At 40.8% G+C, this 27096-nt stretch overlaps 1 protein-coding gene across 9 annotated transcripts in view; it reads right to left on the bottom strand.

The window, feature by feature from the left end:
* LOC118300126 (protocadherin-1) overlaps window positions 1-27096 on the bottom strand; it is a 216149-nt gene that overhangs the window by 21537 nt on the left and 167516 nt on the right. For all 9 annotated transcript variants that reach the window (XM_047336868.1, XM_047336859.1, XM_047336867.1 and 6 more), the window contains one exon: window positions 499-718. In XM_047336868.1, coding sequence (XP_047192824.1) covers window positions 499-718 — 220 coding nt within the window. The remainder of the gene's footprint in view (window positions 1-498; window positions 719-27096) is intronic.

The raw sequence follows: 27096 nt of genomic DNA, 5'->3' as shown, positions 1-27096 counted from the left end.
AACCCGGGCTCCAACTGGAGGAGAGGCAAAATGCTCTCGGTAAACACAGTGTTGTCGGCACAGATGTCATGGTTCAGATTTATTTAGAGGGCAAATGCTCCATTAGTTGGGGCTTTTTTTTAATTAGCACACTTGTGAGAGGGGGTCATTAACAAAGTCTGACAGAGGACCATGCTGATGAGGAGAGTGAAGACACTGCTAATTCAATCTTGCCTTGATACCAATGACACACACACACACACACTGACACACACACAGCTACACACATGCAAAGCACCTAGTCAAGTACAGATCTGCTTAAAAACCAATAACACACAGTCGTCAACAAACACGGCAAGTCGACGTTGCCGCTCCAAAAACAGAGCACAAACCAAATCCTCCAGAAACATCGGCCACAACACCACGGACAGAACAGACAGCCAATTAAACCCATTTACATTTAAATGCATATTCATGGAATATAACACACGACAGAAAAGGAGGGAATTGGGACCGTACCGTTTTCTGGGTGCTCGTTCTCTCCGATGCTGCCATCTGGAGTGGTCCGCTCGTAGTGGTCCTCGGGCAGGGTCAGGGGTCCGATGCGGGGACCAGACGACGACTTGCTGCTGGGGGTCTCCGATTCCTCCAAGCCGCTGTCATAGTAGCTGTGCTGAGAGGCGTCCTGCAGGTCCTGCACAGGGTTGGCGGTGGAGAAGGTCACTCGCCGATGGGGATGCTGAAAAAAAGACAAACGTGACAACAAATTAGTTCCTTCAAAACGAGGAAAAGTATCTTTCGACTGCACTCCTCTGTCTTTCTTTATGGTTTTGATTGACGGCTCCGCTTTGGTTGTACAGGAACAGTTACAGCTCAGAAGTCCACAATTTAAGAGTACTGTCTGAATTTTTTAAGTTAAAGTTCACTGTTTAAAGTTAGTAGAAAACAGTATTAAATATTCAACACTCTTAAATATTAAACAACCCTTTGCACTGTTATTATTCTGAAGATTATAGAAGGTATAACTATATGAACAGAGCGAGGTTGCACTTAATAATAATAACAGTGCGGAAATTAGCCGTGCAGAAATTGAATAAATTGAGACAAAAAGCCCTTACACTGTTAATAGTAACTCTATACAATACCAGCACATTTAAATATTCTAAATGGGGCATGTGTTTATATATTCTGTATGATACTGTCCTGTATATGTAAAGAATAATTTGAATTTGTATCTTATTATTTGTATGCAGTGTGTAAAAAAACATAAGGGCGTACGGCCTGTTTATGAATGTACATATATTTTTGCAGAAAAAGATCCTGTCATGTTGACACTGTATGTGACATTAAACTAATGATTTAGCAGGTATTGATCCACGGCAAACAATGTATAGATGTATATTTTTCCATCTTATCAAGAGCTCCTGATGGAAGTGACATACGGTACGTACTGTGAAATAACAGAGTGCCTTATTGTGCACTATCTTCAGTATTTTCCTCAATTACACTCATTAAGTTGCATAGAGGCTGACTGTGTATGAAGAGGATTCCATGTTGGGTGACATGACGTGAAAGTAAACACCACAAGCAGAAACCCAGGACGGGAAAAGTACTACTCTTGCCGTTATTATTAGACAGAAGTTTCATTTTCTAAATCTGCCTCCGCCAAATGAATTCTGATGAAAATGATTGGTACACTAATCAGTAGCCCCACTGAGCTACTTCCCATCCACATCCTTTAATATTTCCCTTTTCCACAGCTTTTGATGTCTAACCGAGCAGAAGGCTAGACAATATTTATGCAATTTAACTAAAAACGAATCCCAAGGAAATCGAAATAAGTGTAACAAAGTGAAACGAAAAAAAAAGCAAAGCACTGGAATTATGGTTTGTGACAGTCACTGTTTTGCAAACATTTGAATATATTATCAGATCTGCTTTTTCGCTGTTGCGTACTGATGGGATTTGATGAAAGAATGAAAGAGGAAATGAATGAATAAAAATTACTGATGAAATCCTGAATCCGATCGCAGGGGCGGCATTATAATAAATCATTCAAGATCGCACCCGTTATCAAATTGAATGGCTTGTAAATACAGTTAGGAGACCATTAAATTTCCTCTTCCAAAATATCAGTTTACTAATGGCTACTTACCACCGATCCACAACAGAAAGATGACTCCTCACGGTGCACATGCAATTGCACCCCCCCGCCCACCCCCCCCACCCCCCCCCCAGCCCCCACACCAGAGCACCTCTTGTAAAACTCATGAAAGCACTGATACAGCAGAACAGGCCTGCCCCTGCTGCATGAGCCAACCCAGGATCGATACCCCGGGCCGGTGCTTTCTACCATTCAACCACTTTTCTGGCAAACAAATCCATGTTAGAAATCATTGGAACCATCAGCCTTTTAGTACAGACACACCAGATGTGGAGAAATGCTTTTAGAGCTTAGGTTAGAGCTCTATGGGTAAGAGCTATCAACAAGGTGGTTTTAATACCATTAGCGGGGCTTCAATATGGCTCCTGAAACCCATTCATCTTTCCATCAGCTCGGTCACTTTTTTTTTTTTTTTTTTGTTCACCGCACAGACGCGCTTCTTGGACTTTCATCTAAATAATGATTTCTTGAGCTCTGAGGTGCATCGTATGCTTGTACTTTTTCCTCCCAGCAGTGCTTCTACATTACTAATAATAATTCATACAAATACACAGCAAGAAAACTGTCTGGGGCTTATGAAATACGTGTAACATTTAATGGAACTCAAGCAAAATTTTCAGGCACAACAAAAGATTCTTGAATAAAGAAAAGAGTTTTTGTTTGTCATGGTGATTTAAATGGTTGCGACTGAAATGAGAAAACGAGGGCAGGGGGTTTTTTGGGGGGATAAGAATATGACATTTGGGTTTTTTTCTGTTAAATATGCTCTTTGATTGGTGAATCATCACTCAGAACCACTTTTAACATTCAAAATGTGTTTATCATCCATGTGCTCAGCTGAAAATATAACATTTATCGCTCATTCGGGAATTGAAATCACACTGACTGATTTCATTTAAAACACTTAAGTACAAAGTGTGACAATAGAAGATATGTAACAGCAAGTATCAAAACAAAACTCCTCCATTACACAATACAATCATGAATTATTCTGGTATTGCTTCCTTGTTATTTCAACAAAGTTGCAGTTGACTCACGCAGCTGGATATTTCAATGGTGCATTCTGAAATATGATTGGACGCCTCGGAAACTCCACAACTATTCAAATGTGGGGGGCAATTTAGTTGTTTAAATATGGATTCTTGCTTAAACTTCTCCTCAAGGCATCACTCCAGAGAGTCAGCATGTTTCCTGGGTATGATAACTAGCTGGAGCTGCAGAGATGGGAAATAGATTCTCCTTTTAGTCAGAGCACAAATCCTTTGCCAGGCCTCGGGGGCTGCAGGGATGCGGCAAGATGGGAAGGATGGGAAGGGGAGGCTGAGCAGGAGTGGGGAGTTGGTCAGGCAGACACGGACGATGCTCTGGCTGGAGGGGACAAGCAGAAGGATTCGATTCTGGGAGACTGGAGGCGGGAGCGCGCGATTGTTTGGGCATTGTGGTGGGAGTAAGAAGCTATGGGGCAAAGAATGAAAGAGCGGACAATTGTGATGACATCTAAATTCATAAACCCCTTTTACATGTGGCAAAAGTGGGCTAATTTATACGCCTAATATGACAATCCAAAATGCAAATAGGGATATAAAACAGGATTCTGTCTTTAAAATGGGACAAAGACACATTTTAACACAGGTAGTAGCGATCATCCACCGCCCACCTTCCTGCTTTCCTGTCGGACTGCCAGAAATATTACACACAACCTAGAGTGCCTCAACCCTCAAGCTCCACAATGGCAAGAGCCGGATCTTTCCACCGACTGTGCCGAAAAGCCAGACGGAGAGGCTACCAATTAGATAATGATGTAGTTATTCCTTAACTGTATCCATTCCATGGAGAGTTTCTCATGGTCAAGTGCAAAATGAAAAGTAATCAAGGTCACTGTTACATAAATTGGGTCAATTGGGTCCCATTTATACAACAGGAAACAATCTGTCCTCCACTGCATTGAGCCAATAAAAATAGCCCAACTACCCCCGTCCCCTCAGAGCCGAGATTGTGTTGCTTTATTACCTTGGAACATAATGCACATGAAAAAAAAAAAAAGTAGTATGCACAGACTGTACACCTACACTCTGCGGACTCACAATTGTGATACTTCAAAAACCTGGGACAGTACCAGCCATAATTAGCCACTTGTTAACAATAAAAAATAAACAACAAATAAATTCAAATCGCTTTTATATGAGCGGTCTGCACACAATCAAGTTCAACTTATTTCCTATTTTTGCAGTTTACGATAGAAAGACAGGAGATTTTCTTTCATTTTCTTCACAGATGAAAGAAAAGTGTCTCCATATCACCAACCATTAAATCTCGTTTAATCTCCCTTTAAACCTTTAAAGCTTCGGTGACTTATGAAAACTCTACACTGGGAAGACAATGTTTTGATTATGACTGATATTGATGTGACCTTCTTTATGTGGATACTGCAAATTGCAATACCCTTAAATATTACCGTCCAACCGGTGGGGGTATCCTTCTCTGCATTTTTTAGGGTGATGGAATATCAAATTAAAAAGCCGTCATAGGAGAGAAAGAAATATACTTTAGGCCCTCTAAGTCGCAGCAAGGGAAAAAAGAGGAAAATTAAAATGCTTCTTTTGTGCTTGTATTTAAGGTTGTTATGTAAGATGAGGGTATTCTTTGTTAATTAACAGTGCTATTGATGTAATATAAAAAACATCCCTCTCATTCTCCAATTGATTTCCACAAGTCATACATAAAATATAGATGCACACATAAAGTATACATCTAGTGTGATGGATTATAAAACTGCACCTCTGTAAAATTGTGAGTCTTGCTCCTTGAGAGTTGCCATATCAGATAATGAAACAACACCGTCTGACATGAATTAACTTCAAACAACAACTGGCTATGGTGAAAGTTATGAGCAGATAATCACAAGTGATGATCTATCTGAAATAAATTATGACTTAAAAAAAAAAGAAGCCTGCTTGTCTGAACTTAAAAGTGCATTTTAGGTTATGGGGAGATTGACAGCCCATATCTTTTTTTTTGGCGCACTGAGACATCAGAGTGAATATTTCATTTATCAAATCAGATTTTTTTTTTTTTTTAACATTCATGGTTGGATTTGATATCCAATTTTAAAAAAAATGGCCTTCTGTCCTTTACGTCAATTGGAATCTGACATATTATAGTGACGTCATGTCCAGGGAGCTGTAAGCCCCTGTTAGCTGGTTGCGGCCGCTGCTGCAAAAAAAAACATGCATCAACCACCTCTGTCACTAATGCTGTCCGGTGTGATGGAGGACTTCTGCACCGAGACTGGATATTGCTGCGGTGTGAAGAGTAAGAGGATACATCTCCATTATTCACCCGGCCCGCGGCTCGCCGTTTTGTGTCTGTATTGGGGGAAAAAAGCGATGGTGAATGTGTCGTTTCCACAGCAACTGACACAGATGGGTTATTGTTAACGGTTATATCTAATCACTTTCACATAACAGTGTGGACAGTCTGTCCTGTAGATTGGATTTGAAATCAAAAGTAACGTATTTGCCTGCAGCTTGAATGGTGGAACAAAAAATCCTGGGGCGAATTGCTGTGTCTAAGCAACAAGCAGAGCATTTCTTTTTTGGGGTGACTGTGGAGCGTCTCTGTTGCCACTGCTGATTTGCACCGCCGCTTCCTGATGGGACAGCGGACCCCACTGCTGTTGCATTCCTTCCATGGTACAGAGTTCCCGGTCCATTGTGAATGCCCCGCAGCTACCTGACACCACTCCGCCGTCAGGCGCCCTGTCATCAAGCCAAGCCTCACTGATTGCCAGTGCACACGGCTGCTGGTACTTATGCAGATGGGAAAAAGCTTTTCCATCTTCCCTGCCACTTTTTTGAGCAGACTTCTAGCAGAGTTGCAGGTGAGTTAGGTTTAGTGCCTGAATTCTTTGCCTCACGCTTCCAAGTCTGCGTTTCTCTGCAGGCAGATCCATGTGCGAGGCAGCAGGGTTTGATTATTATGATAATTATAAAAACATTTCATGAATATAACTCAGGAGATAATTGTATTATGACTATCATGAATTTTCTATAATAACAATATAATTACTAATTACTATTTAACAGAACAGTTCATCTCCAAACGTACACCTATTCGATGTGAATTTTAATTACAATACATCCTTTCATACCCCTGAGCTTCAAAATAAAGCGTGTGGTTCCCAATTTGTGCCACTCTGTTTGAGTCTCCATTAATGCTCCTCTGCCTGCCTGCTAAAATATATCTGGGTCAAAATCAAACTGCATCATTTTAATGAATCAATCATATAAATAATCCTTTTTAATCAATCCACTAAATGCGTTTTTTCCTCTGACAACAGATAACGGCATGTGCTCGATTGGTGTCTAGTAGTAAAAATAGACGATATGCTACTTCTGAAAACTAATCTAAAACTAATCTCCACTATATTTCATTGTTATGTTAAAAAGTAATTTTTCCCCCAGCTGAAATAATCAGCAAGTACCCTCACGCTGCATCTAAGTAAAATTTCATTTTGTTTTCCAGTGGGTAACAAGCAATTTGTCACAGTTGGTTTGTAGCGGAATGGTTTTACTTAAATGTCTTATTACACAGAGGTATTGTTTAAGCTGAGTCACTGTGGCCGGCACAAAAAAACTTGCTGAATTTTCAAAATTCCTGTTGCAGTAGCAAAGCACAGCGAGGGTCCGGGTGTCACAACTCTGAAGAAGACACATGGACGGGGATGAAATAGGATAGGTTCGGGTGCAGTTAGGGTGGCCTGGCTTTTCTTCTAAGAAAAGTAAACTGGAAAAAATGTGAGGTTTCTGAGGGTAAAGAATGTAGTGCAGTGTGTGACACAGGCAGAAAGTCCAACGGTTACAAACATGAGCTGCACTTCATTTAGTTTACAAAGGGGTGTTTTAACTGGCTGGGCAGGCAAACAGTTCTCGTCCTCGATGGGAATGCCCTCAACTTTAAAAAGCAGCAGAAATCCTATGTGGCCCTGTTTATCAATCTTGAGCTGAGGTATATCGTATGTGCACTGGAGCTGGAAGCCAGACTTTTTCCTATTGAATCACGCTCATGTGTCTCTCAGATATTATGAAATGGGTTTTCTGCCCATGTTAAAGGAAACGGCTGATGTCTCAGTGCCCCTGTGATATGAAAAATTCAATTTAGAAGGATGAGAGAAAGAATGGTGCACGGCCTATTTTCATTCCCCCACACCGAGAGATATGAGAATGATGTTCTATTGTGTGGAGGAAATGATGCCAATCGTACTGCGGAGAAATTCCTTCATAATTCAATTCAATTTCTCCCAAATCCCAATGGCAGGCTCCTCTGCCGAAGAGTGGCAGAATGATGGAGACGAAGAGGGAGGGCTCGAGACGAAGATGGAGAGAGGAGCGACTCAAGATTGAGACTGAAACAATGGAGGAATGGAGAGAGTCGCAGAGAGCGGCCAGACTTGCTGAAAGGTAAGAGGAGGAGACAGTGATACAAAGTGGAGGGGAAGTGGATAGAAGAAAAATGTTTTAGTAATGATTATTTTGATCATGGTGGCATTTAAAGTATAGCCGACCAATTTTCTCTAATTACCTGCAGTGTCTGACAGAAGCAGAGGGGGGGAAAAAAATCATTTTCTGTTAAGACCAAACGCAACAAACTGCCAATTTTAGTCAGGTTGTGTTCAACCTTCTACACATGATGTCTGTTAAATCTATAGCATATACGTCTTCTGTTATTCAAATGGCAGCGTTAGTTGACAGCCTTGCGATAGCTTCCCCATGTGTGGGACCTAGAATTTCCATTTAGTTACAGCGTTCGCAAGTACATCCTGTCTCTGGCTTTTTGGGCGTGTGTGCAGGAATCAATGAACCTGCTGCCTCTGAAGGCACAGGAAAAATGAGCTGCACCAACAAATATGACAATGAAGAAGTGCACCTCCCAGTCTATGCAGCAAGCATAAAACCATAAAGACTAAGGCAGTTGCAAAGGGAAATGCATATGGAAGTGATTTTTATTTTCCATTCCTCTATTATGTCCTCCATTCTCATCCCATCTCCTGCTCTCTCTCCCTCCGTCTCCACACGCACTCACATACACACACCCACACACACACAGTTGTTTTTGTAGGTGCAATAGCTCCAAGGCAAGCAGCGTGGAATTGGAGTCTTCAAAGAGTCTTGGATTATCAAAGAGACACAGCTACCAGAAAACTAGGGGACACGCTGGAGAGGGGGAGGGAAGAACATAAGCGAGAGGCGGGGGGGCGGGGGGTTGATAAAGACCAGGAGTGCAGAGGAGTCAGCATGGGTTTGGGTGGAGGATGAAGTGATCAGACAGGGGAGGGGTGGGGGGTGGCGGGGTGGATAAAGACCAGGAGTCCCTTTTGTTCATGTACAGTAAATCGAGAGAAAGAAGGCTGGAGCAAATGCATAAAAAAAAAAAAAAAACACAATCACATAGACCTTAATGGTCTTGATGGGCAAAAATGAATTTACATCCTTCAATGTCTGTTCTGCCGCCCATTGTGGAGTTTTCTGCACAGAGAATTTCATCTCAATAGGAGCACCGGCCTTCAAATACCATAATGTTGCTGCACAAAAAAAACAAGTATTACTGCAGCAGCACCCACTACGTGTGAATATAACTGCCACATCTAATGACAAATCTGTCTGTTCACCCCATTCCATGTGACAGGATGTGGGAGTGCTGGTGTGAACGCATCACCCTCGGACAAAAAGCTCCCCGTCAGCCCCTCCGTCCCACTATGAGCTCTCTTTTTTTTTTTTGTTTAATTTCCATTAAACAAGAGTATATGAAACTGTTCCTGGCCAGTTCCCTGCCGCTGTTAGCCGCGGGGCATCATCCAGCTGTCCCACTGCCACAGGTAGCGCACATAAAAACCTCCCACCTTCACTGAGCTGGTTTGAACTATATTAGACTCACTTAGTGTCTGGCGAGAGTGTAAAAAAAGGCTTCCAACACACAATGTCAACAATAAATCAAAAGTCCGAAAAGTTATGTTCCCCCCCCCGCAACTCTTCTTGTGAAAGAAGGTGCTTGTGTGAAAAAAAAGGACCCCCCCCCCCATCCCTGCTTGCACCCGCTCAGTAACACCGGGGCATGACTTAATTTGTTCCGACACAGGCCGTGGAGAGTTTTGTGTATGCAGCATAGATTGTTGAAATCTTTTAATGAACGCATGCATGGGTGGAAAAATAAAAACAATGACACACAGTCACATTAACTAAACCAAAAATTGGACTCTTGTCTCTAAGCCACAGTTAGCTGATATAATGAACCAACAAAACACTTAAGATTATAAGTACAGCACATGCTCATAAGACTGCGATTCCAACTGTGTTTGCTTTATTACTAATCAAATAATCCTTGTGTGTGTTCCTAATACTGATGATACACTATACATTCTGGTTAATTGTAGGGGTATAACGGTGCACAGAAGGGATGGTGCCGTGCACACTATGGTTCAGTACGAGTTCGGTACATCAGGAAAATAAGAGGTCAGGTTTCTTTTTTCGTTGATTTTTAAAGATACACTAGTGCAAGTTACAGTACCGTTTGTTCCACCTAGTATCATATTGTCCCGCCTTGAGGTAGTTGGTACAGCCTGTAGTGTGTTAAGCAGTAAAATGTTGTTGTTGTTTTGCTTTTTTTTTAGCTCTGGTGATTGGCACATCTGGTTGACACAATGTGTGCATCCGATTCAATCGCTCGCGCTCCTCTGCTGTCATAGTTCACTGGGAACCCAAAACTTTCCCTCAATGATGCCAATCAGCCTGAGCTGTTGTTAACATGCAGACAACTTAAAGCTCAAGGTGTTACGGTGGTGAAGGCCGGTTCCAAATCTTCACACATAGGCCGTAGGCCATACACCGAGCTGCAATGTCAGTACCATGATGGTTCAGGACCACAACACATATTGTTGCACTCAGTCGATTAGTACTTTTCTGAAATAATGAAATAAGATGATGGAGTGGGGGAAAAAACACAAATGTAATATTCTTCTGGTGTCAAGAGAGATTTGGAGAGGAGGGATGAGCTTTACTGAAGCCAGAGAAAGGATCAGTGGTAAAACTTAATTGGGAAGGGCACAGGATTAAAATTTTGATTGGTTTAGGGTTTAGATAGTTGTGTCTCTCTACCGACACTCTCATTGTCTTAAGCTGCGGGGACGAAATATGCTAATGTGGATGAGCTCACAGGACCAAGAGATCTTAAAGAATGAACACGGTCGTTAGGAGTTTGGGAGGGTTTGCAAGCAGAGTGGCACTATGGAAAGGAATCAGTGCTCTGAACAGGGGAAACAAGAAGTGGACAGAAAATAATGGAGGATCCATGTAGAGAAAAAAACTTTGCTTTTTTAGATAGTGATCTGAAAGATGCCCACAAAAATCAATGAAAACAGCAGGAGAGTAACAGTGTTTTTTTTGTTTGTTTTTTACACTGAATGACTATTTAGCTTCATGTCCATTATCCAACCATTCAGCATCAATTTTTAAACAGTTATTCAGCTTTTCATTGCCATTTCTTAAAACACTGTTGCATTTTAAATTTTTCCTTTTTTCAGTAAAGGGTCCAAGTTCAGGCTGACCCATTCAGATTTAAAGTTTCATCTAATTTATTTATGTTTTTCTCTTAAAGAGATTAAACTCTGTGAAACTCTTTTGGTTAATCCCGCGACCCAACGTTAACACTCCCTTGGAGGCCACACAATATTTTTGGGCCTGAATTTTTCAAGCAGTTAACATTTGGAAGAGAACTGTTGTGAATTAGAGTGACGACATTGCATCTTGGATACAGGCCAGGAGGGTGCAGGGTGAGTGAGAAGCAGGCAAGTAGGGAATAGATAACCCACTATTTACTGTAGAAAGCGTAATCTTTGTTTACGTTACAGTGAGTCAGAGATTGGAGGCGGCATTCTCTTGTATGCACACCACGTTGGTTTGTTACACTTTTATGTACACTGCATACACAGTATCCTGTATACAATATAACATTCATGATTACTTGCTATGTAAAACAATCTGCCTGCACAAGAGAAACATTAAAATCACCGTAGTTATGTTTATATTGTGTGTCTTCAAGAATCATCGCCTCCCACTGTTACTATAGTTCATATCACCACACACATAAAAAAATTATTAAAAGAAAAAATGTTGACAGTGATTTTAATACTCGTAGAAATTAAGCTTCAGCTTAGAGACTGACACATTCGACCTCGGCAGGGTATTTTAGGTGGCGTCTATTTGCACCGTGTGACTCGACACCTCTGAAACAAGAACAACAGTCCCTCTTTGGTGAAGTTCCTCTGGTGAGAGACCGTTCGTACTTCACTGGTCGGGGACAGGATCAGCCGATTTTGTTAGGTATGATAGAGGGCAACATTTACCACAACTTTGTTATGATATAATTTATCTTAATCAGACCTCCTTTACTGCACTGCAGGTGAAAATATATATATATATATATATATATATATATATATATTTTATTTTTTTTTTTGCTCAAACCCAAGCGATCTAATGCTTTCAATATTCATCTAGAATACGTGCTTGAAGTTCAGAGTCCCTAATTTTCTATGCAAGAGGCAAGAATGAATCTTTTTTTTTTTTACATAACTGTCTGGAATTGTCCCAGAAGTTTGTCAGATCACTTCTGCTGAGCAGACCGAAATTGCGATATCTGTGTATGTTTGGTGTACGGGCCCAAAGTTCGCTAATGGTCAACTGCAGCTAAGTATTTCATGTACTTTTATATATCAAAATAATGACCCAAGGACAAATTTCCTGTTCAATCACCAAGAGCTGTGGTGCTAAACAAAAACTGAATTAAAGGCAAGCAGAATTTAAAGGCAGAACAAATTTAAAGGAAAAACATAAAAACATGTAAAGTCAACCGATTTCCCACCCCGCTGATGGTAAGAAGAGAGGGGCGCCAACTCAAGTGTGTTGCAACTCAAATAAATATGATTTATCTTTTAACTGAAATAACGTTTTCGGGGGGGATCAATTCACAGACTTGTCTCACATGGATTAAGGCTGCAGATTACAATACACGTTCTAGTTGTTTTAGCTTGCAAGATGCAGCTGCTTCAGGATCTGTGAAACCAATCAATATTTAGTGTTTCTAAGCCCAGAGCAGAAGTTGCACAGTCACCACACCTTAATAGCTGTCTGTGGGCCATGTCAGCAAAGAATTGTAAGCTCAATTGAACAAGGTTTGTGTCAAGTACCCACTCAGATGTCCTGATACATCATGAAGTGGATATTCATTGCCGGCTGTCAGCCAGTTTTCTTTAATGTGTTTCCATTCACCATTTCCTCGAATATGCTGTAACATAAGCATCTTCCAACTGTCTCGCTGAAAGACATATCAGGAGTTAATAACGCCAGAAGGGAAAGATAGACAGGGGAGAAGATGGGCGGATGGGGGAAGTAAAGAATCAGACATGAGAGAAATTAATCCTCAATATCCACTCCCTGCTGGGTACCTTATTGCCTCTCAAACTTCCCATCTTCAGAGTTAATATCTCTATTGCTGCTGCATCTGGCTGAGAAGCATGCGTATACTTCCATTTGTTTGAACTGGAACATAATTGGATTGGGAAGAGAGATAAAAAGGCCTTCAACCCTACTTAATACTCCTTTTTTTCTTCTTACTGGTCACCCTCTTATATGTGCATGAGTGTGTGCTATTCTGCGTTTCAGTGATAGTGTGTATGCACATGTATGCGTTGCTATTAATAGCATCTCCCATGGTCTTGCTTGTCTTGATTTGTTACCCCGTGTCTGAGATGTACCGATTGGCAATACATTCCGAGAGCAAGACAATTTCAGAAATGTGTCTGCATCTCATTGTTGCACCCCGAGTAATCCGTCCGATGCAGCTGGACGGGGGAGCTCGCATGCTCCTCCATCTTATCAAGGAACTGAAAAATCACGCTTAATTAGATTCACAGTGACCTTTTTCATCTCGCGGCTACGAGCTGAAGCAAGATGTGTTCTCAACATTGATCTTCCTGCAGACCCGGGGATTGAGAAGAGAGGCCCGGCGCAGTGAAACGAGGCAGAAAAACAACATATCAAAAATCATCAGATGAAGAGATTACTCTGTTTGGGTGAGCTGCTCTGTGTGTCGGGGCCTTTAGGAGTAAGCATGCTTTTTTTGTGAGAAGAGCTCTGTAATCCACCTACTGCATCTCAATCATAGTGCAAAGAAACTCACACACACAAGTATCAAGTCCTGCCCTCTGAGCCATCGCCCATTTGCCAAACATGCACACGTAATCCTTCTGCGTCTCGCTTTCCTGGATCCTACCTCCAGTTGCGTCTCTCCGTTTGCCTTCCTACTATCCTGCTCCCTCCCTCCCTCCCTTCTGCAACAGCAATGATCTTCCTGCAGGCTTCAAACAAAAGATGACTTACAACTCCCAAACAGTAAACAAACTGAAAAATTGATTCCCTGCTGATAAAGCCAGAACATAGTGATCTGCCATTTCCAGGCAAAGGGGAAAGGCATGGTCATTTTGGACATTTTCAAGGTACATAATTTACATGCATTTGCAGCATCACAGTGTAAATTATATATCGCTAAAAGACAGCTTTTGAGAAATTAAATTAGATTTTCTTGACCAAAAAAACTCATTTTGAAACCCTGAAGAACGCGAGCAGATCTGTTTGTTACAATCTCTCTGCAGTCTTGGTAATACTGTAGGGGAATACACTCAACTCAGTTGATACAGATAGGGTATGATATTGATGACAGATTTGATTAGTTCGCTGATGGAAATTTCGGCGGAGTGCTCCACAATGGGCCTTAGACAGAGCCCCAAAGCAGAAGATCTAGTATGAAAACTCTATTGCCATATCCTTTCAGAGCTCATTTGAGTCATATCTGACATATTTATGGCTCATCATGTCATATCGTAGCCATCAGAGTACAAGCACCATGAACCATTTAAATACTGTGGGCCATGCTGTCATCTCCTGTTAGCAACATATGTCTGATGGACACATAAGAAGAGGCACTCAGCTTGATTCGTTCCTAGCGCCGCAGACAGGCTCGAGCCCAGAGTTGGTGAATTTGAAAAAGGAATGATTCTTGCAAGGCGGCCTATTTATTTGAATAAAAAATTGACTGCTTTATAATATAAGGAGTGCATGAGAGAGGGAGAGAGAGAGAGACAGAGAGAGAGAGAGAGAGAGAGAGAGAGAGAGATACGTGAGCCATCGGAAATTACAACAAATAGGGACCTTATCTGTATAGAGAATGGCACAATATCTTTTTTTAAAGACGTTAAAAGTTGCACCCGAGAAATCTATAATGATCCTTTGTGTGCACCTTAACAGAGTTGCCTGGCAACAGAACTCGAGCGCTGCAGTGAATTAAAGTGTCAAATGAAATACATTTGTAATCCACAGGCAACACGGATTCAATTTTAGACAGAAGGAGTGCCTCTTGGACAAGATTTCAATGGCTGAGGTGGGCAAAGTGAATTGAAAGAAGGCGAAGCCACTTTCTGTGCCTTGGCAACTCTCAGGGCGCGGACACGTATCTGAGTATTGATGGTCGAATGAGCACAAAATAAGCACAACTAATTAACGGTGTAGCTTTGAAATGGGCTGCCTTAATGGATGCAGTTATTCATCTGCTGCCAGCTGATATCTATGAAATATCACCAGGGTGGACAAAAAGATGATAAATCACAATAGCGCACTGTAGATCATAGTGGTCGTACCTTTGTCCTCTGAATTATTTAATTAACTCATACGCATACTGTTTGAAGACACATTGAAGACAGAGTGTTGGACTGTCTAAAAAAGAAAACTTCACAAAATGGGCAAATGGAAAACAATGCGCTCTAATATATGTATGAGCAAGAGGAAAATACCTCTCCCTTCTGTCTCAAACGCCGCACACACATATAAATGAACAGTTTTATGAGCGGAGTGTTTTCTTTACTTTCTGCTAAACAATGTTAAGCATTTGCACAAAGGGACCAAAATGAGGCTCTGATTGAAGACAGAATGAGAGCCCAAGTAACCCATCATTGCTCCTCTCAATCCCACATATGCATGATTAATACATCAAACAACATCAATTCTCCTTGCTCCTCCACTTGTCAAAGAGAACACACGCACGCACGCACGCACGAACGCACACGCACGCACACACACACACACACACACACTTGTGTCTCCGTGACTCCAGAGAATTACTATAACCTTAATTGAAACTTTTACTTGCATAACCCTAGCCCTTGCGCTAACCTTAAAACAAGTGACCTTAAAATGAATAAGGAAGTCAAGTCCCCATAATGTGACTGCACATGCAGTTACACACACACACACACACACACACACGCACACAAGCACGCAGTGCGCACAATGTACCCAAATCCTTGCAGGACTGCTCGTGAACACACAAACGCTGCCCCCTCCATCATGGTTAATACATCAAATGGCATTAGCTTCCTGGATTCCTGAAGCTTAGACAGACACGGTTCTGACAGCCCAATGATTCCTCACTGGCTGCCTCCCCCTCCAGCTTCCCCACTTTCTTTATTCCCTATGAAGTCTGTTTGGGTGGTTACAGAACATGCTGCCAAAATAGATTCACTTACGCATTACCTTTGCTTTTTGTACGCTTGTATAATGTCATGTTAGAAAGCCATCCCTACAATGAGATGACACTGCCAGGGCTTTAGAGGCTTGGGGGGATGCGACAATGATAACCGCAGGCCCTGATCAACGAACTCTTTATTTTATAAGATTTCCATTTTTCCTTCTGACATCAGCAGATATTTATAACCACAGATAGTCAGGAGTCGCTTTTGGACATCAACTCGGAGAAATAGCGTGTCCCCAATCAGCAGGCACTCATACTACTACACCAATGGATCCTCGGTGAACACAGAGAGCAGGTGGCTTATTTGATCATGGTCGAATAAAATGGATATTCAATAGTATATGTTTGGCATAACGTGTTTTGTAATTACCACGAGGGGCCCGTAACCTTACAATGAAATTCTTCATGTGATATCCATTGATCTCCATTTGATTTTACAGTACTTTCAGCAGCGTATCGATTTGAACTTGACTGCAGAGATCCGAGCTGTATTCTGCCCATGAATTAGTAAACAAGAATCTCCAGCTTCCCTGTAATTATACCCAACCACAAAGGAAGTATTAGCCGTGGTATATCTCCACTAATACTGTCAACAATCTGTCACGTCCATCGATGCTTTCAACATCAAATGAATAAACATACTGTTCCCTCCCTCTCCATCTGTTCTCATTCACCGTGTACTAATACACTAAAGCAGTTCTAAAATGTCTGAAAAAGATACACAATTTAACGCCCGGTACTTGTGTTACTCCTATACAAACCACGGCATGCTGTTATCTGCAATATGTTGTGGTTTCTTTCATTATCTAATCTTATATAAGGGTGAACAAGTGATTTACGAATGAGCTTCTTTGGCAGGAAAGACGGATGAAGCACTCTTCCACAATACTTCCCTTGGCTTAAAGTAGTAACGTCAAGGCACTTAGCAGATTGTTTCATGATTTTGAATGATATGGCAAAAAACTGAAACGAGATTGTGTGTGTGTGTGTGTGTGCGTGTGTGTGTTATGGATAGCCTACTGGGCTGCTGATAGTGTAGCTTAAGTGCAGCAAGACCCACATGTGATCTGCAATACTGCAAATCCTCAAAAAGAGGATAAAGAAGCTTTAAAATCACATTTACAGCACAAGAGCAGCATGCCGCTGATAAATACAGATCATGGTATTTGACCCTGTCCATCAGTGCACTGAAAGCCTCATGGCTTCTACACTATGGAGTCACAAACCAACCTTTGTCACCAACAGATAGAGGGCTAACCTTCAATAACTCTAAATAATAGCAGCAGTTGATGAGACCTAGGGAGCAACTGGGGGCAAGTCAACTATGACTTCTCAATTTTCCGGAATTTTGCTCAGTTATTTGGCCTTTTATTATGTCGACTAAATGGAAAAATGCTCTCGATTTTTACCGCTCAGAGCTGTCGTTGGAAAAGCCAGAATGCAGAGTTGGCTGTGCAATATGTTGTATGTCACACTGATCGATAGGCTTCCTAAAAAGCCAGCATGCCGTATTTGCTCCCTCATAACATTCACACAACAACCTTAAATGTCAGTGCTGATCACCATCTGCTAGACATTTTCAGTACAATCTGAAAGGTATGAAACTTCAGAGGATTAAAGGAATCCTATGGCAGCAGAAGCGCGGATCTCGCTCCTCTAGCCGTTGGCACATTGTTGTTGCAGGAGCCAATAACTAACTATAACTATAAGTAATTGCTCAGGTAATATGAAACCGCTGACCTTTATTTGATCAATACGCCACAGCGGTCTTCTTAGCAACTACACAAAGAAGAGAGCAACTTTGTAGATTGGCATTGCATTTACACAGACGCAAACCTGCTGCTCTAACACATCTGGCAGAACCTAATAATTTATATGATATTTATCCCAACAAAACAGGTTTTTCTCAAAGTGTACAGCTGTCTCTTCTTTCATGGTTCCGCTTTGTTGGAGAGACAAAACTCTCGTCTTAATGAACGTAATTAATGGATATGGAAGTGATTGTTAAGCGTGAGTTTGTGTTTTATCAGCCTTGAAGTTCCATTAAACAGGCAATATGTTAATGTCCCCATATCTAATGTGAAGAAAGACTGTGTATTGTCTCATCATAAACATTAATTAATTTTAACAAATAAAGAGGAAAACAAAGACATCCCATGACTTGAAGTCTCTTCAAAATAAAGGTCATTGTTCTGAACACGTTCTCTATAGACAGACTTTCATATATAAAAGTACAAAGCACTAATAAAAATATTATACCGTGCCAAACACGTGCTATACAATTACAATCACAGATCCAGAGAAGCAACTACATCAAATTTGAAGAAGAGCTGCATAATTATTCGTCAGAAAACCATTTTAAAGATAAACTACATTTGCTTTAAAAATGGTCCACGGTGAGAGGCTTTCTGAGCTCCGTGGAGGGGAGTTCCACGTATTAATCCCCTTGAATTGAGAAAATTCCCTGACTAACTGAGCCAGAAAACCCTGAGAGGTTTCACCACGCCACTGAGCACAGGGAGTAGTGAGGAAAACATTTATGGATACGGTGAGTTTAGCATTGCAGAGTCAATGCAAGTTGTCGCGCTTAATGTCTTGAGAATGTGTGAATAATGAGATTGTATTGACTTGCCATCCAAAATCTTTGTAGCATGAGACCTGCTGATTATATAGCAGTCTTAATTGTTTAGATTATTGTCGAAGGTGCTTAAAAGTAATAAACTGCCACACCAACTTAGACGCTGAAAAAAAACAATCAATTCATGAAATGACTTTCATAAATAATTCATTAACACCTATTGGTTGGTCACCATTCCTGCACTGTTCTCAGTTAAGAGTTTAGACCAAGATATTTTAGAAAACCACATTGTAGATTGTCCTTTATAATTCACGTTTTGTTGAGAGAAGCCGACAGTAAAGCCACAGTTTTGTTTCAAATCTTAACTGATTTATTCCCATTGAAATTCAAGACTGTGGATCATCAGACAGACTCGGGTTGATAAGCGTGTTATTTGATGGAGATAATGAACAACCACTCTAGGAATTCAGCAGTTTTTTCTTCCATCACACATATGAAAAAAATTGCTCTATTTCCCTGCTGGCATTTTAGTGACATTTGGATTTGAAGCGTCTCTGGTGAGTTGAGCAGAAGTCTAGTATATATGTTCAAATTAAAAAAAGAAGAAAAAAAATCTTCTGTGCCTTGTGTTATCTATCTCAGATCGACTGCTGAAGCCGCAGTCTAGATGACCACAATGAATCAATATGAGGAAATGAAAGGTTTGGTCTTTATCCAATCTTCAATCACATTTCATCCATAACTTAAGTTTATTTCCTCACTGCGGTGTTCGCTAACACCGCTCACAGGCTGATGGAAGCATTGGCAAATGTGACCGTTTTTAGTTAGCCATGGTTTCCCCCTTTCCAAAACTGAATGAGAACAGACCCGGATGACTCATTGGCACTATAGTAGTAGGTTCTTGCTTTATTTATGAGAGTTGGTGGTTTCTCCTGCGCGTCTCCAAGGCCCAGTGATTCATGAATGGACTCGATAGACAGAGCCTGCAATTGTGGAGGTGCGTCGGGAGCAGTGGATATTGAGGATTAATTTCTATCGTGTCAGACTGTTATTCCCAACCCCCATCAAATCCATCTCTCTCTTGCTCTAAATCTACGACGACTTTCCCATTTCTTAGTTTAATAGTGTGAAGCGCAATTATTGTACACCGGCTGACAAATGGCCTGAATATTATGTTAGAGCAACCCTCTGATATACTGCTGTGTACAATATGATGTTGGTGGTGGTAATGATTTAGACGCCACCAGTCAAATGTTTAGCTTGTTTTCTAAGCACATACAAGATTTCATTAACTATATATTGGACTCAAGCAGAAAGAACGTTGGGCCTGTTATCCTGCAGGTTGCCGCAATTGAAAGTGAAGTAGTAAATGAAACATTGCTAATTCAGTGACGCTCAAATATGTCCTGGCTATGACAGACTCTGGGTATTTTTCTGCATATAGACTAAACTTTATTGTCCTTGTGATTGAATTGGGAATGCCTAGGCGTTTGCTTGGCTTACATGATGAAAATCACGCCACATCCCGTCACAGTTGAAACTGTTAGACAGTTGACTTGAAATGTAGTCCTAGTCTCCAGTTTCAGTGACACAGTGGGTGTCCAGAGGAATCTTTGAAATAGATGAATATGTCCTGGTTTCAACAGTTGGGGGTGTCCCCAGATATGTAGTTTTTTGGCAGATTGTTAAATATTCCTTTCTAAGTAATGCGCCTTCTGCATCATGACCCACAAATATCAAACCACAAAACAAATAGCTTTAACCCCATGCGAGGTTACTTCTGCAGCTGTTGATGGTTGCTCGGTTGCTGACATGCCAGTCAATCACAACAGAAATAGTCCCAACCCGTCCTCGCGACATTGATTCCAAGGCAACTCCTGCTGTCTGACGGGAGCAGTTGCTGACATTTCGCAATTCACCTCACCAACAATAAATTGCTTGACAAAGACCTCAAGCTAGAAAATTCCTTCATCATACTAATGATATTCAGCTCATCGTATTCAGAAACAAGAACGATGAGGGCTCCATTAGTTTATCTCTGTTCCAAATAGAGGGGAATTTAACCTATTTTGAGAGTAAGGTGGGTCTGTGCAACCCCATTTCATTATACATATATGTCATACAAGTGCACAAATTTTATTTGTGTTTGTTACTTTAGCCTGCATTTTGATGCGTAAATGTATCTAAAGTGCAGCGTGTTGGACTCAACCAAAGGGTCAAACCAGTACAAAAAAATCCCAAAGTGGCCAATAATGTATTTGCATTAACTACTATATAAAAGTACTGTAGACTTCGAAAGGCTGTTGGCACGTTTTTTCTGATTGCCCTCTCTGTTGTTATTCGAGAGCTTCCTGGCTGATCAATGTGTTAATTTGATTCATAAAAGAACAAGACGTATTGAACTTCGCAATTACCGAGGATTGTGCAGAAGAGCTGCAGAGAAGCTCTGTGTGCACCCATAGAAACCCATTTAGTGCCACAGTAGCTTTGATCAGTGAGAAAACAGATGCCGATCTGTACACATTCTTTGCATTCTAATCCTATTTCAGAGTGTAATCTGTTCTCTCTCGTAGTTCAGCAGCCATTGTCAAATCTTCATTTTGACTCGAGAGCATGACACTTCTCAGGACTATCTCAAATTTTCGGCAGATTGGGCCTGTTCAGCTCGGCTTCACATAATCGTTTTCAACAACAATGTCAGGAATTTCCAGGAAATTCCCTGGAAAATCTCTTGGAAATTTCTGATGCACATCTCTGGCACTGTCAACATTACTGGATACATTTCGTTTAAGTAGAGGAAGCCGGAGCTAACGGCCGTCAAATCAATGTATGAAGATGAGTTGTTTTTTGAGGGTTGCTAGCTTGATGTATTGTGTTATAAGGGTGAAATAAAAAAAAATGGAAGGCCTAACGCCTGAAGCCATTTCCCATGACATAAATACCTTTTCCACCAACAACAGCACTGCGAATTGACCACTTGACCTTGTGATTATTTCTTCATCACAGAAAGATTTGATGGGACAGCTTTCATTTTCACTGTGAAAACACAGGGAAAATAGGCTGTGTCTGGACTGTAGCTTCAGTAGACAAGGGAAACTGACCAAGAGAACGTTAGAACTCTGAAATGTTATTACCCAACTTGTATTCCTTTCAATAGATGTGATTAAAGTGACCGGTGGTTGGTGGCTGTTATTAGACTACTATATAGCTCATTGTTTGATACCATATATGCATGCAAGTCTCAAGCTCTGAGTACATTTGTCAGGTTGTAATTATCGTTGTAACTGTGTTCAAGTCAAAGCTTGTTTGCCTGTAATTAAGGTGCATTTTACATTGTCGTGGTTTCCTCAGATATTTCCTGACATGTAACAATTGTAGCTCTGCTTAGAATGAATGTCAGATTAGCCGAGCGTCTCTAAAAATCTCCTCCACTTTTGAAAGATAACTCCCACTGGAACGGCTTTCCTCAGTCTGCAGTCAGACCTAACTAAATAGCCAGGAGGGTTATGATGAGAACAAAACCAACAGGACTCCGATAGCCCCGGAGGTAACAGTGGATTTATCATAAGATAAATATTAGAAGAAAGAGATGGAATAATTCAAGGCAGCTCAACGGCAGCAGAACAACATGACCCAGCCACTCTTTCTCATCATGACATCTTCTTCTCTACAGCCAAGCAAATAATAAGACAGAATTTCCTTTCTTCGTCTTTCCATGTCTCAGTCTGTTGGCCCGGTGCTCCGTCACTCACTGTCTGCGGTGTGCTGGGTGTAAGAGCATGTCTGACACATTTCCATTAGTGGGGAGACTATTCAATTACCATAGCTCAAGATATTTAAACCTTGCCAATTACCGAACATCTCCCCTTTAAATTATGCATACACAGAGCTGATAAGGTTGTGTGTAGTGATTTCTCCTTTTGACATGTTGCAGTGTTCTGCTGTGTCAGATTTGTTTCTTCAGATAGAGAGGACCACTTATTTGTTTCATTTACAGTACACATCCATTCAGGCCATGCATTTCACAGTCATATTTGACATCTCCAGCCTGTATCCACAAGTGTTGTAACAACTGAAAGGGTTTTGGGGTGATTTTGAAGTTGGCCTTGTGATCACGAAATTACTAAGTCTTTGTACTTTTCTTGAACACGTAATAATCACTGGCTCTAATTTCCGTGTGGCCAAATCTAGTCGACAAATTGTATGTGCTCACCAAGTGCATCTGATCTCTTCCCCTGTATCCTAGCAACCCCCCTCCATTTCAACCGATACAGTAGCGTTCACACATCCTCCTACTCAGCAAGCCCACGTACTTCTCTTTGCCCCCCGTCTCCGCCATCTGCACCTGACCCAATCCCCAGGTGAGAATCTACCTCCTATCTCCTACTGGAGTTTTTCTTCACATTCAACCCAACCCACGCATTGCTGTGCCTTTTTGTCCTGTAGCGACATATAAAAAATAAGAAACATGGGCATCTATGCTCCTTTGTTTTTCATTATCTTTCCTTAGCTGCGTGTTATATGTAAACTCTATAGTTCTGGATCTACATGCAGTGTTCGCTTTGACACATACTAACGCAGCTTTACTTTCAAATACTGTGCCCTGGCTCCGACCTATTCCATCTAATTTAATGTATTTATGCATTAATTATCAAAACACTACAACAGTGTTTCTGAGGGGATTTTGTACGTGTGTTTCAAACACATTTACTATGTTGCAGCCACAATGTGTTCTGTGTTCAGCCAAAAGGAAAGGCGATTCTTTCTTGACCCATATGTTTCTCCGAGATTCATATCTCCTGGAGATCTGGGTATAGGCTTGACCCAACTGCTGAAGACATTACAAGAACCCTTAATTATCAGAGGAAAAGCCCACGGAAGGAATGGAATTGGTCCTGAAAGGCTCAAGGCAGAGGAACAACTAAGACTTTGCAGAATTCTTTGCAATAAGGAAACGCTTATTACCATAGCTGTGGAAAGTGGTGGGGCATCATACTGATACCATCTTATCTTTTCCTGAAGAAACGTACATACCAAATGGCCATTTGATAAGAAGAGATGGATTTTTTTGCATTTCATCCAAATTAGCTCTTTAAAAATATTCTGTTTGTACAAGATTCTTGACACAACCGCAAATGTCATCAAGATGTAGATTAGAGGTGTCAGGTTGTCTGCGGTGGGGTTGTGGCACTTATTGAAGACATGTCAAAATTGAACTAAATGGGTGAGGCATCTTCTCTTTCCCCACCCATTCAATCCTCCCTATTGTGACTGGCAAGAGGAAAAAACACAGATGAACACATGCAAAAACTCAGTGTGCTTATTTTTTCGCCCCGTTGTCCACTGGACAATTTGATAAACAAAATACGTTCTCACTACAAACTCATAAATCACCCTAAATGAGTAGAGAAGATTAAGGATTTTCATGGAACACGGTCTCCACGAAAGTGGAAAAAATGGAGGCCAACAGCAATGGTATTCTCTTGTGAAAACCGTACTTCGTTCATAGGAATTAGGAAAAGCCAACTCTGTTCTGCGTTATTGCTTGTGAAATGAAGGAAATTAATTGAATTATATTCAAGTCATAAGGGTAATTGTTTCTGAGTCAATGACTGTTTCCGACAGGGATGCAGACAGGCTGAAAGACACAAACAAGTTTCCAGCTTGAGAGATACATGCACAAATTCACAGAAACAGACTAATTGCAAATAATGGAATACATGCGGTATCCTGACAGTATTGCTAACATGCTGAGCTCCAGCTATCTCTGTGCATTTAACGGAAATATTTTTATCAAAACTATAAGCCAAATGAAAATCATCAAGACACCATCATCATAACTAGACAGCTCACAAACCTCTTGTGTGATTAACAATATATATATTGTGTGAAAAATATGGTGAGGTTCTACGGACGAGAGCCACAAAAGTACTATTGAGTGCTCAAAACAAACCCCAGATGTCTTCTACCCATGACACACCATATGGCAAACGAGCGCAAAGACTGAAGGAGATAACAGTTGCTGTTGCATCTTAACATCTGCAAATTGATACACCACCAAGTTATATGGATGAGAAAAGGTATGAATAAAAGGCAATGATATGTATCGGAAAAATTGGATTTCGGTCATAACCCATGGCCCCTCGACTACTGTATCGATTAATCGATTGGCTAGTTTTCCGATGAAGGAATAAAATGTACATTTTGCAACGATGAGCTAAGGGCATGGTTCAAATGTGAAAACTTTTTTTCAATCAAAGTTGTGTTATTTCCCCTTTTTCACAAATCTTCAAAACTCACCTTTATAATCTTCGCTCAAGTACAATGTTATGGTTAAGGGAAGACAGATTCTCTGGCGTACAAATGCACGACTGTGCTGCCCAGCTGCAACCAAGTGCCTGCTCAGCGCAGATAGAAGTCATGAAATGAGATACTCAGTTCTCTGCTACAAACAATCCATAGGCTTAAAACATTTACACAGAGTTAGGATCAAAAAGTGTTAGTAAACGCACTGAGACCACACGATCAAAGGCGTGGGCTTTGTGGAGGGCTATAGTCAAATGTAGGGGCTTATCACACACTTGCAGCATATTGATTTAAGACATGTGCTTATCAAGTAAATTCAGAATCATGCAGAGACGCATTCTAACATAGTTGTGGGTTGAGGTGTTCAGGGGTGTGATATATTGTATTTGAGCTTATCCATCTCTGCACACCCTCTGCTACTCAGTTAACAAGGGGAAATAGTCAAAAGGAAGCACATAACTGAGGGAGGATATAAGGAGCTTCTTCTCAGATAACCAATAAACTGAGGTGGATGTGTATTCTCAACAAAGGACATATCACTAGTGCAAATCTAGTATATCTGTTCTTTTCCTTTTCCTTTTGTTTTTTTATTCTCTTTATATTTTTTGTTCAGCACCTCAAAATTAGATTACTTACTTTATATCGAAGGTAAGCATTTCTGGTTTCAACAAGCCACAAGGGGAGAAGGGCAATAGCTGCCTATGTTTTCTCCTTCAGATAGTGAAACCTTATAAAGCTTTTTGTAATCATCAAAATGCTGAAACTGCCCCTGGTGGGGCACTGTAACTTAACAGCTAGAGCTACCTTCAAAATGAATGATCACATGGCTGCAGATGATAAAATGAGGAATTGGGTTCCTTTCTTACATGTAAGGTGTTTTTTTACACTTCCTCAATTGTGCATGTCATGACTCATTGTTCAACCTCTGCAAAGTTTTAGGGGTGTAGGGCTTCATCTTTGTATAGGTACAATGGAAAAGTGGCATATTTTTAAGATTCTCTCTGTTCTGGTCATAGAATAGTTTTCAGTGCAGCAGTTGACCTGTAGCAGGTACGTATGTAATCACAAATATTGGTTGTTCATTTAACTGCATTGGGCAGATGGGTGACTGGAAGCAATAGTTTTCTTTTTTCTTTTGCAAATATGCAAACATACAATGGCTATTTTTTAACTTTTTTGGACAAGGCCATATGTCAACATATACGAATTTGTTAAGTTTGCAAAAAAACCCCACTGTTTATATCCTTCGAACCCACAATTAGGTACTGTAGAAATACAATTAATGCCACACACACACACCCACACACAGTATACAATATATGAACTGTATTTTTATAGACTGTATTTGTAAATGTATCACTTTTAACCCGAGAGAGACCCAATTTGAATTGCTCTATATTACAGTCCAAAAAATACATACAAGTATATTTACGCAATGGTACAGCAGGCCAACACCTTGGCGCTGCCATGCATACAAGTGAGTCACCACGCATACGAACCATGGTGACTAAAAGCATTCAGTCTGTCCAGAAATGTGAATTCAGCTCTAAAAGACACATCATCCGCCTCTGGCAGCATATTCTGTCTGCAGGATATGGGCACTCAGAACTCTACACATCTCTGTACAAGTGCAATAGGTGAAGGTTCTTTTGACTCTCCACTCCCATTACCAAACTGTCACTGCTTTTAAAGGGCATAGAGGAGCCAATATGATTGGCCATTGCCCCAGCCCCAAAACAACCCTCGGTCACATATTTATTATGTATGAAAATCAATTTGTAACAATCTAACCCAACATCCAAGTACACCAAGGAGCGGATCCCGGCCCAAGTCACAAAATACCAAAATTGTCTCACCAATCCCTCTGCACATGCTTGACTAAGATGAGGTGGAATTTTTGCTGATAGTAAGGGTGAGCATCACGTTTAATTTGCTATCCATTTTGTAGTCACTGCTTATGGTCTAGTCATAATGGATGGGACCCAATCAAGAAGGAACGTGGGTGTCTGCATCACTGATTCCAAATGTGTTTCTGTCTGCATAGACTGAAGCGCAATCCCTCAAACTAAAACGGTGCCAGCAGTGTTTCCAAAGGTCTCTGTTTTAGGTGCTTGAAAACTGTGGACGCCAGGATTAAACATTGCAAAAGTGATGCTTTTTTTTTTTTTTAAATCGCGACGTATTAATGTGGATGTCCAGGGTGGGACAGTACATGTGTGCCACAATAGATGTTAAAGAAAAGCCAACTTGCTATTTATAAGATAAAGTCTATATACTTGCATAATACCCTACCAAACATGTCATTTGATGACAAAAATATCCTTGAGCTGAAACTTATCTAGGTCAACAAATCGATTATTATAATTTAACATTGAAGAACACTGAACATTTAGAGCCAGAGGTACTTTTACAATGTAAAAACACTTTATACTAA

The sequence above is a fragment of the Scophthalmus maximus genome, chromosome 2, assembly GCF_022379125.1.
Source record: "Scophthalmus maximus strain ysfricsl-2021 chromosome 2, ASM2237912v1, whole genome shotgun sequence".
NCBI lineage: Eukaryota > Metazoa > Chordata > Actinopteri > Pleuronectiformes > Scophthalmidae > Scophthalmus > Scophthalmus maximus.
This window is presented reverse-complemented; position numbering and strand designations above follow the sequence as displayed.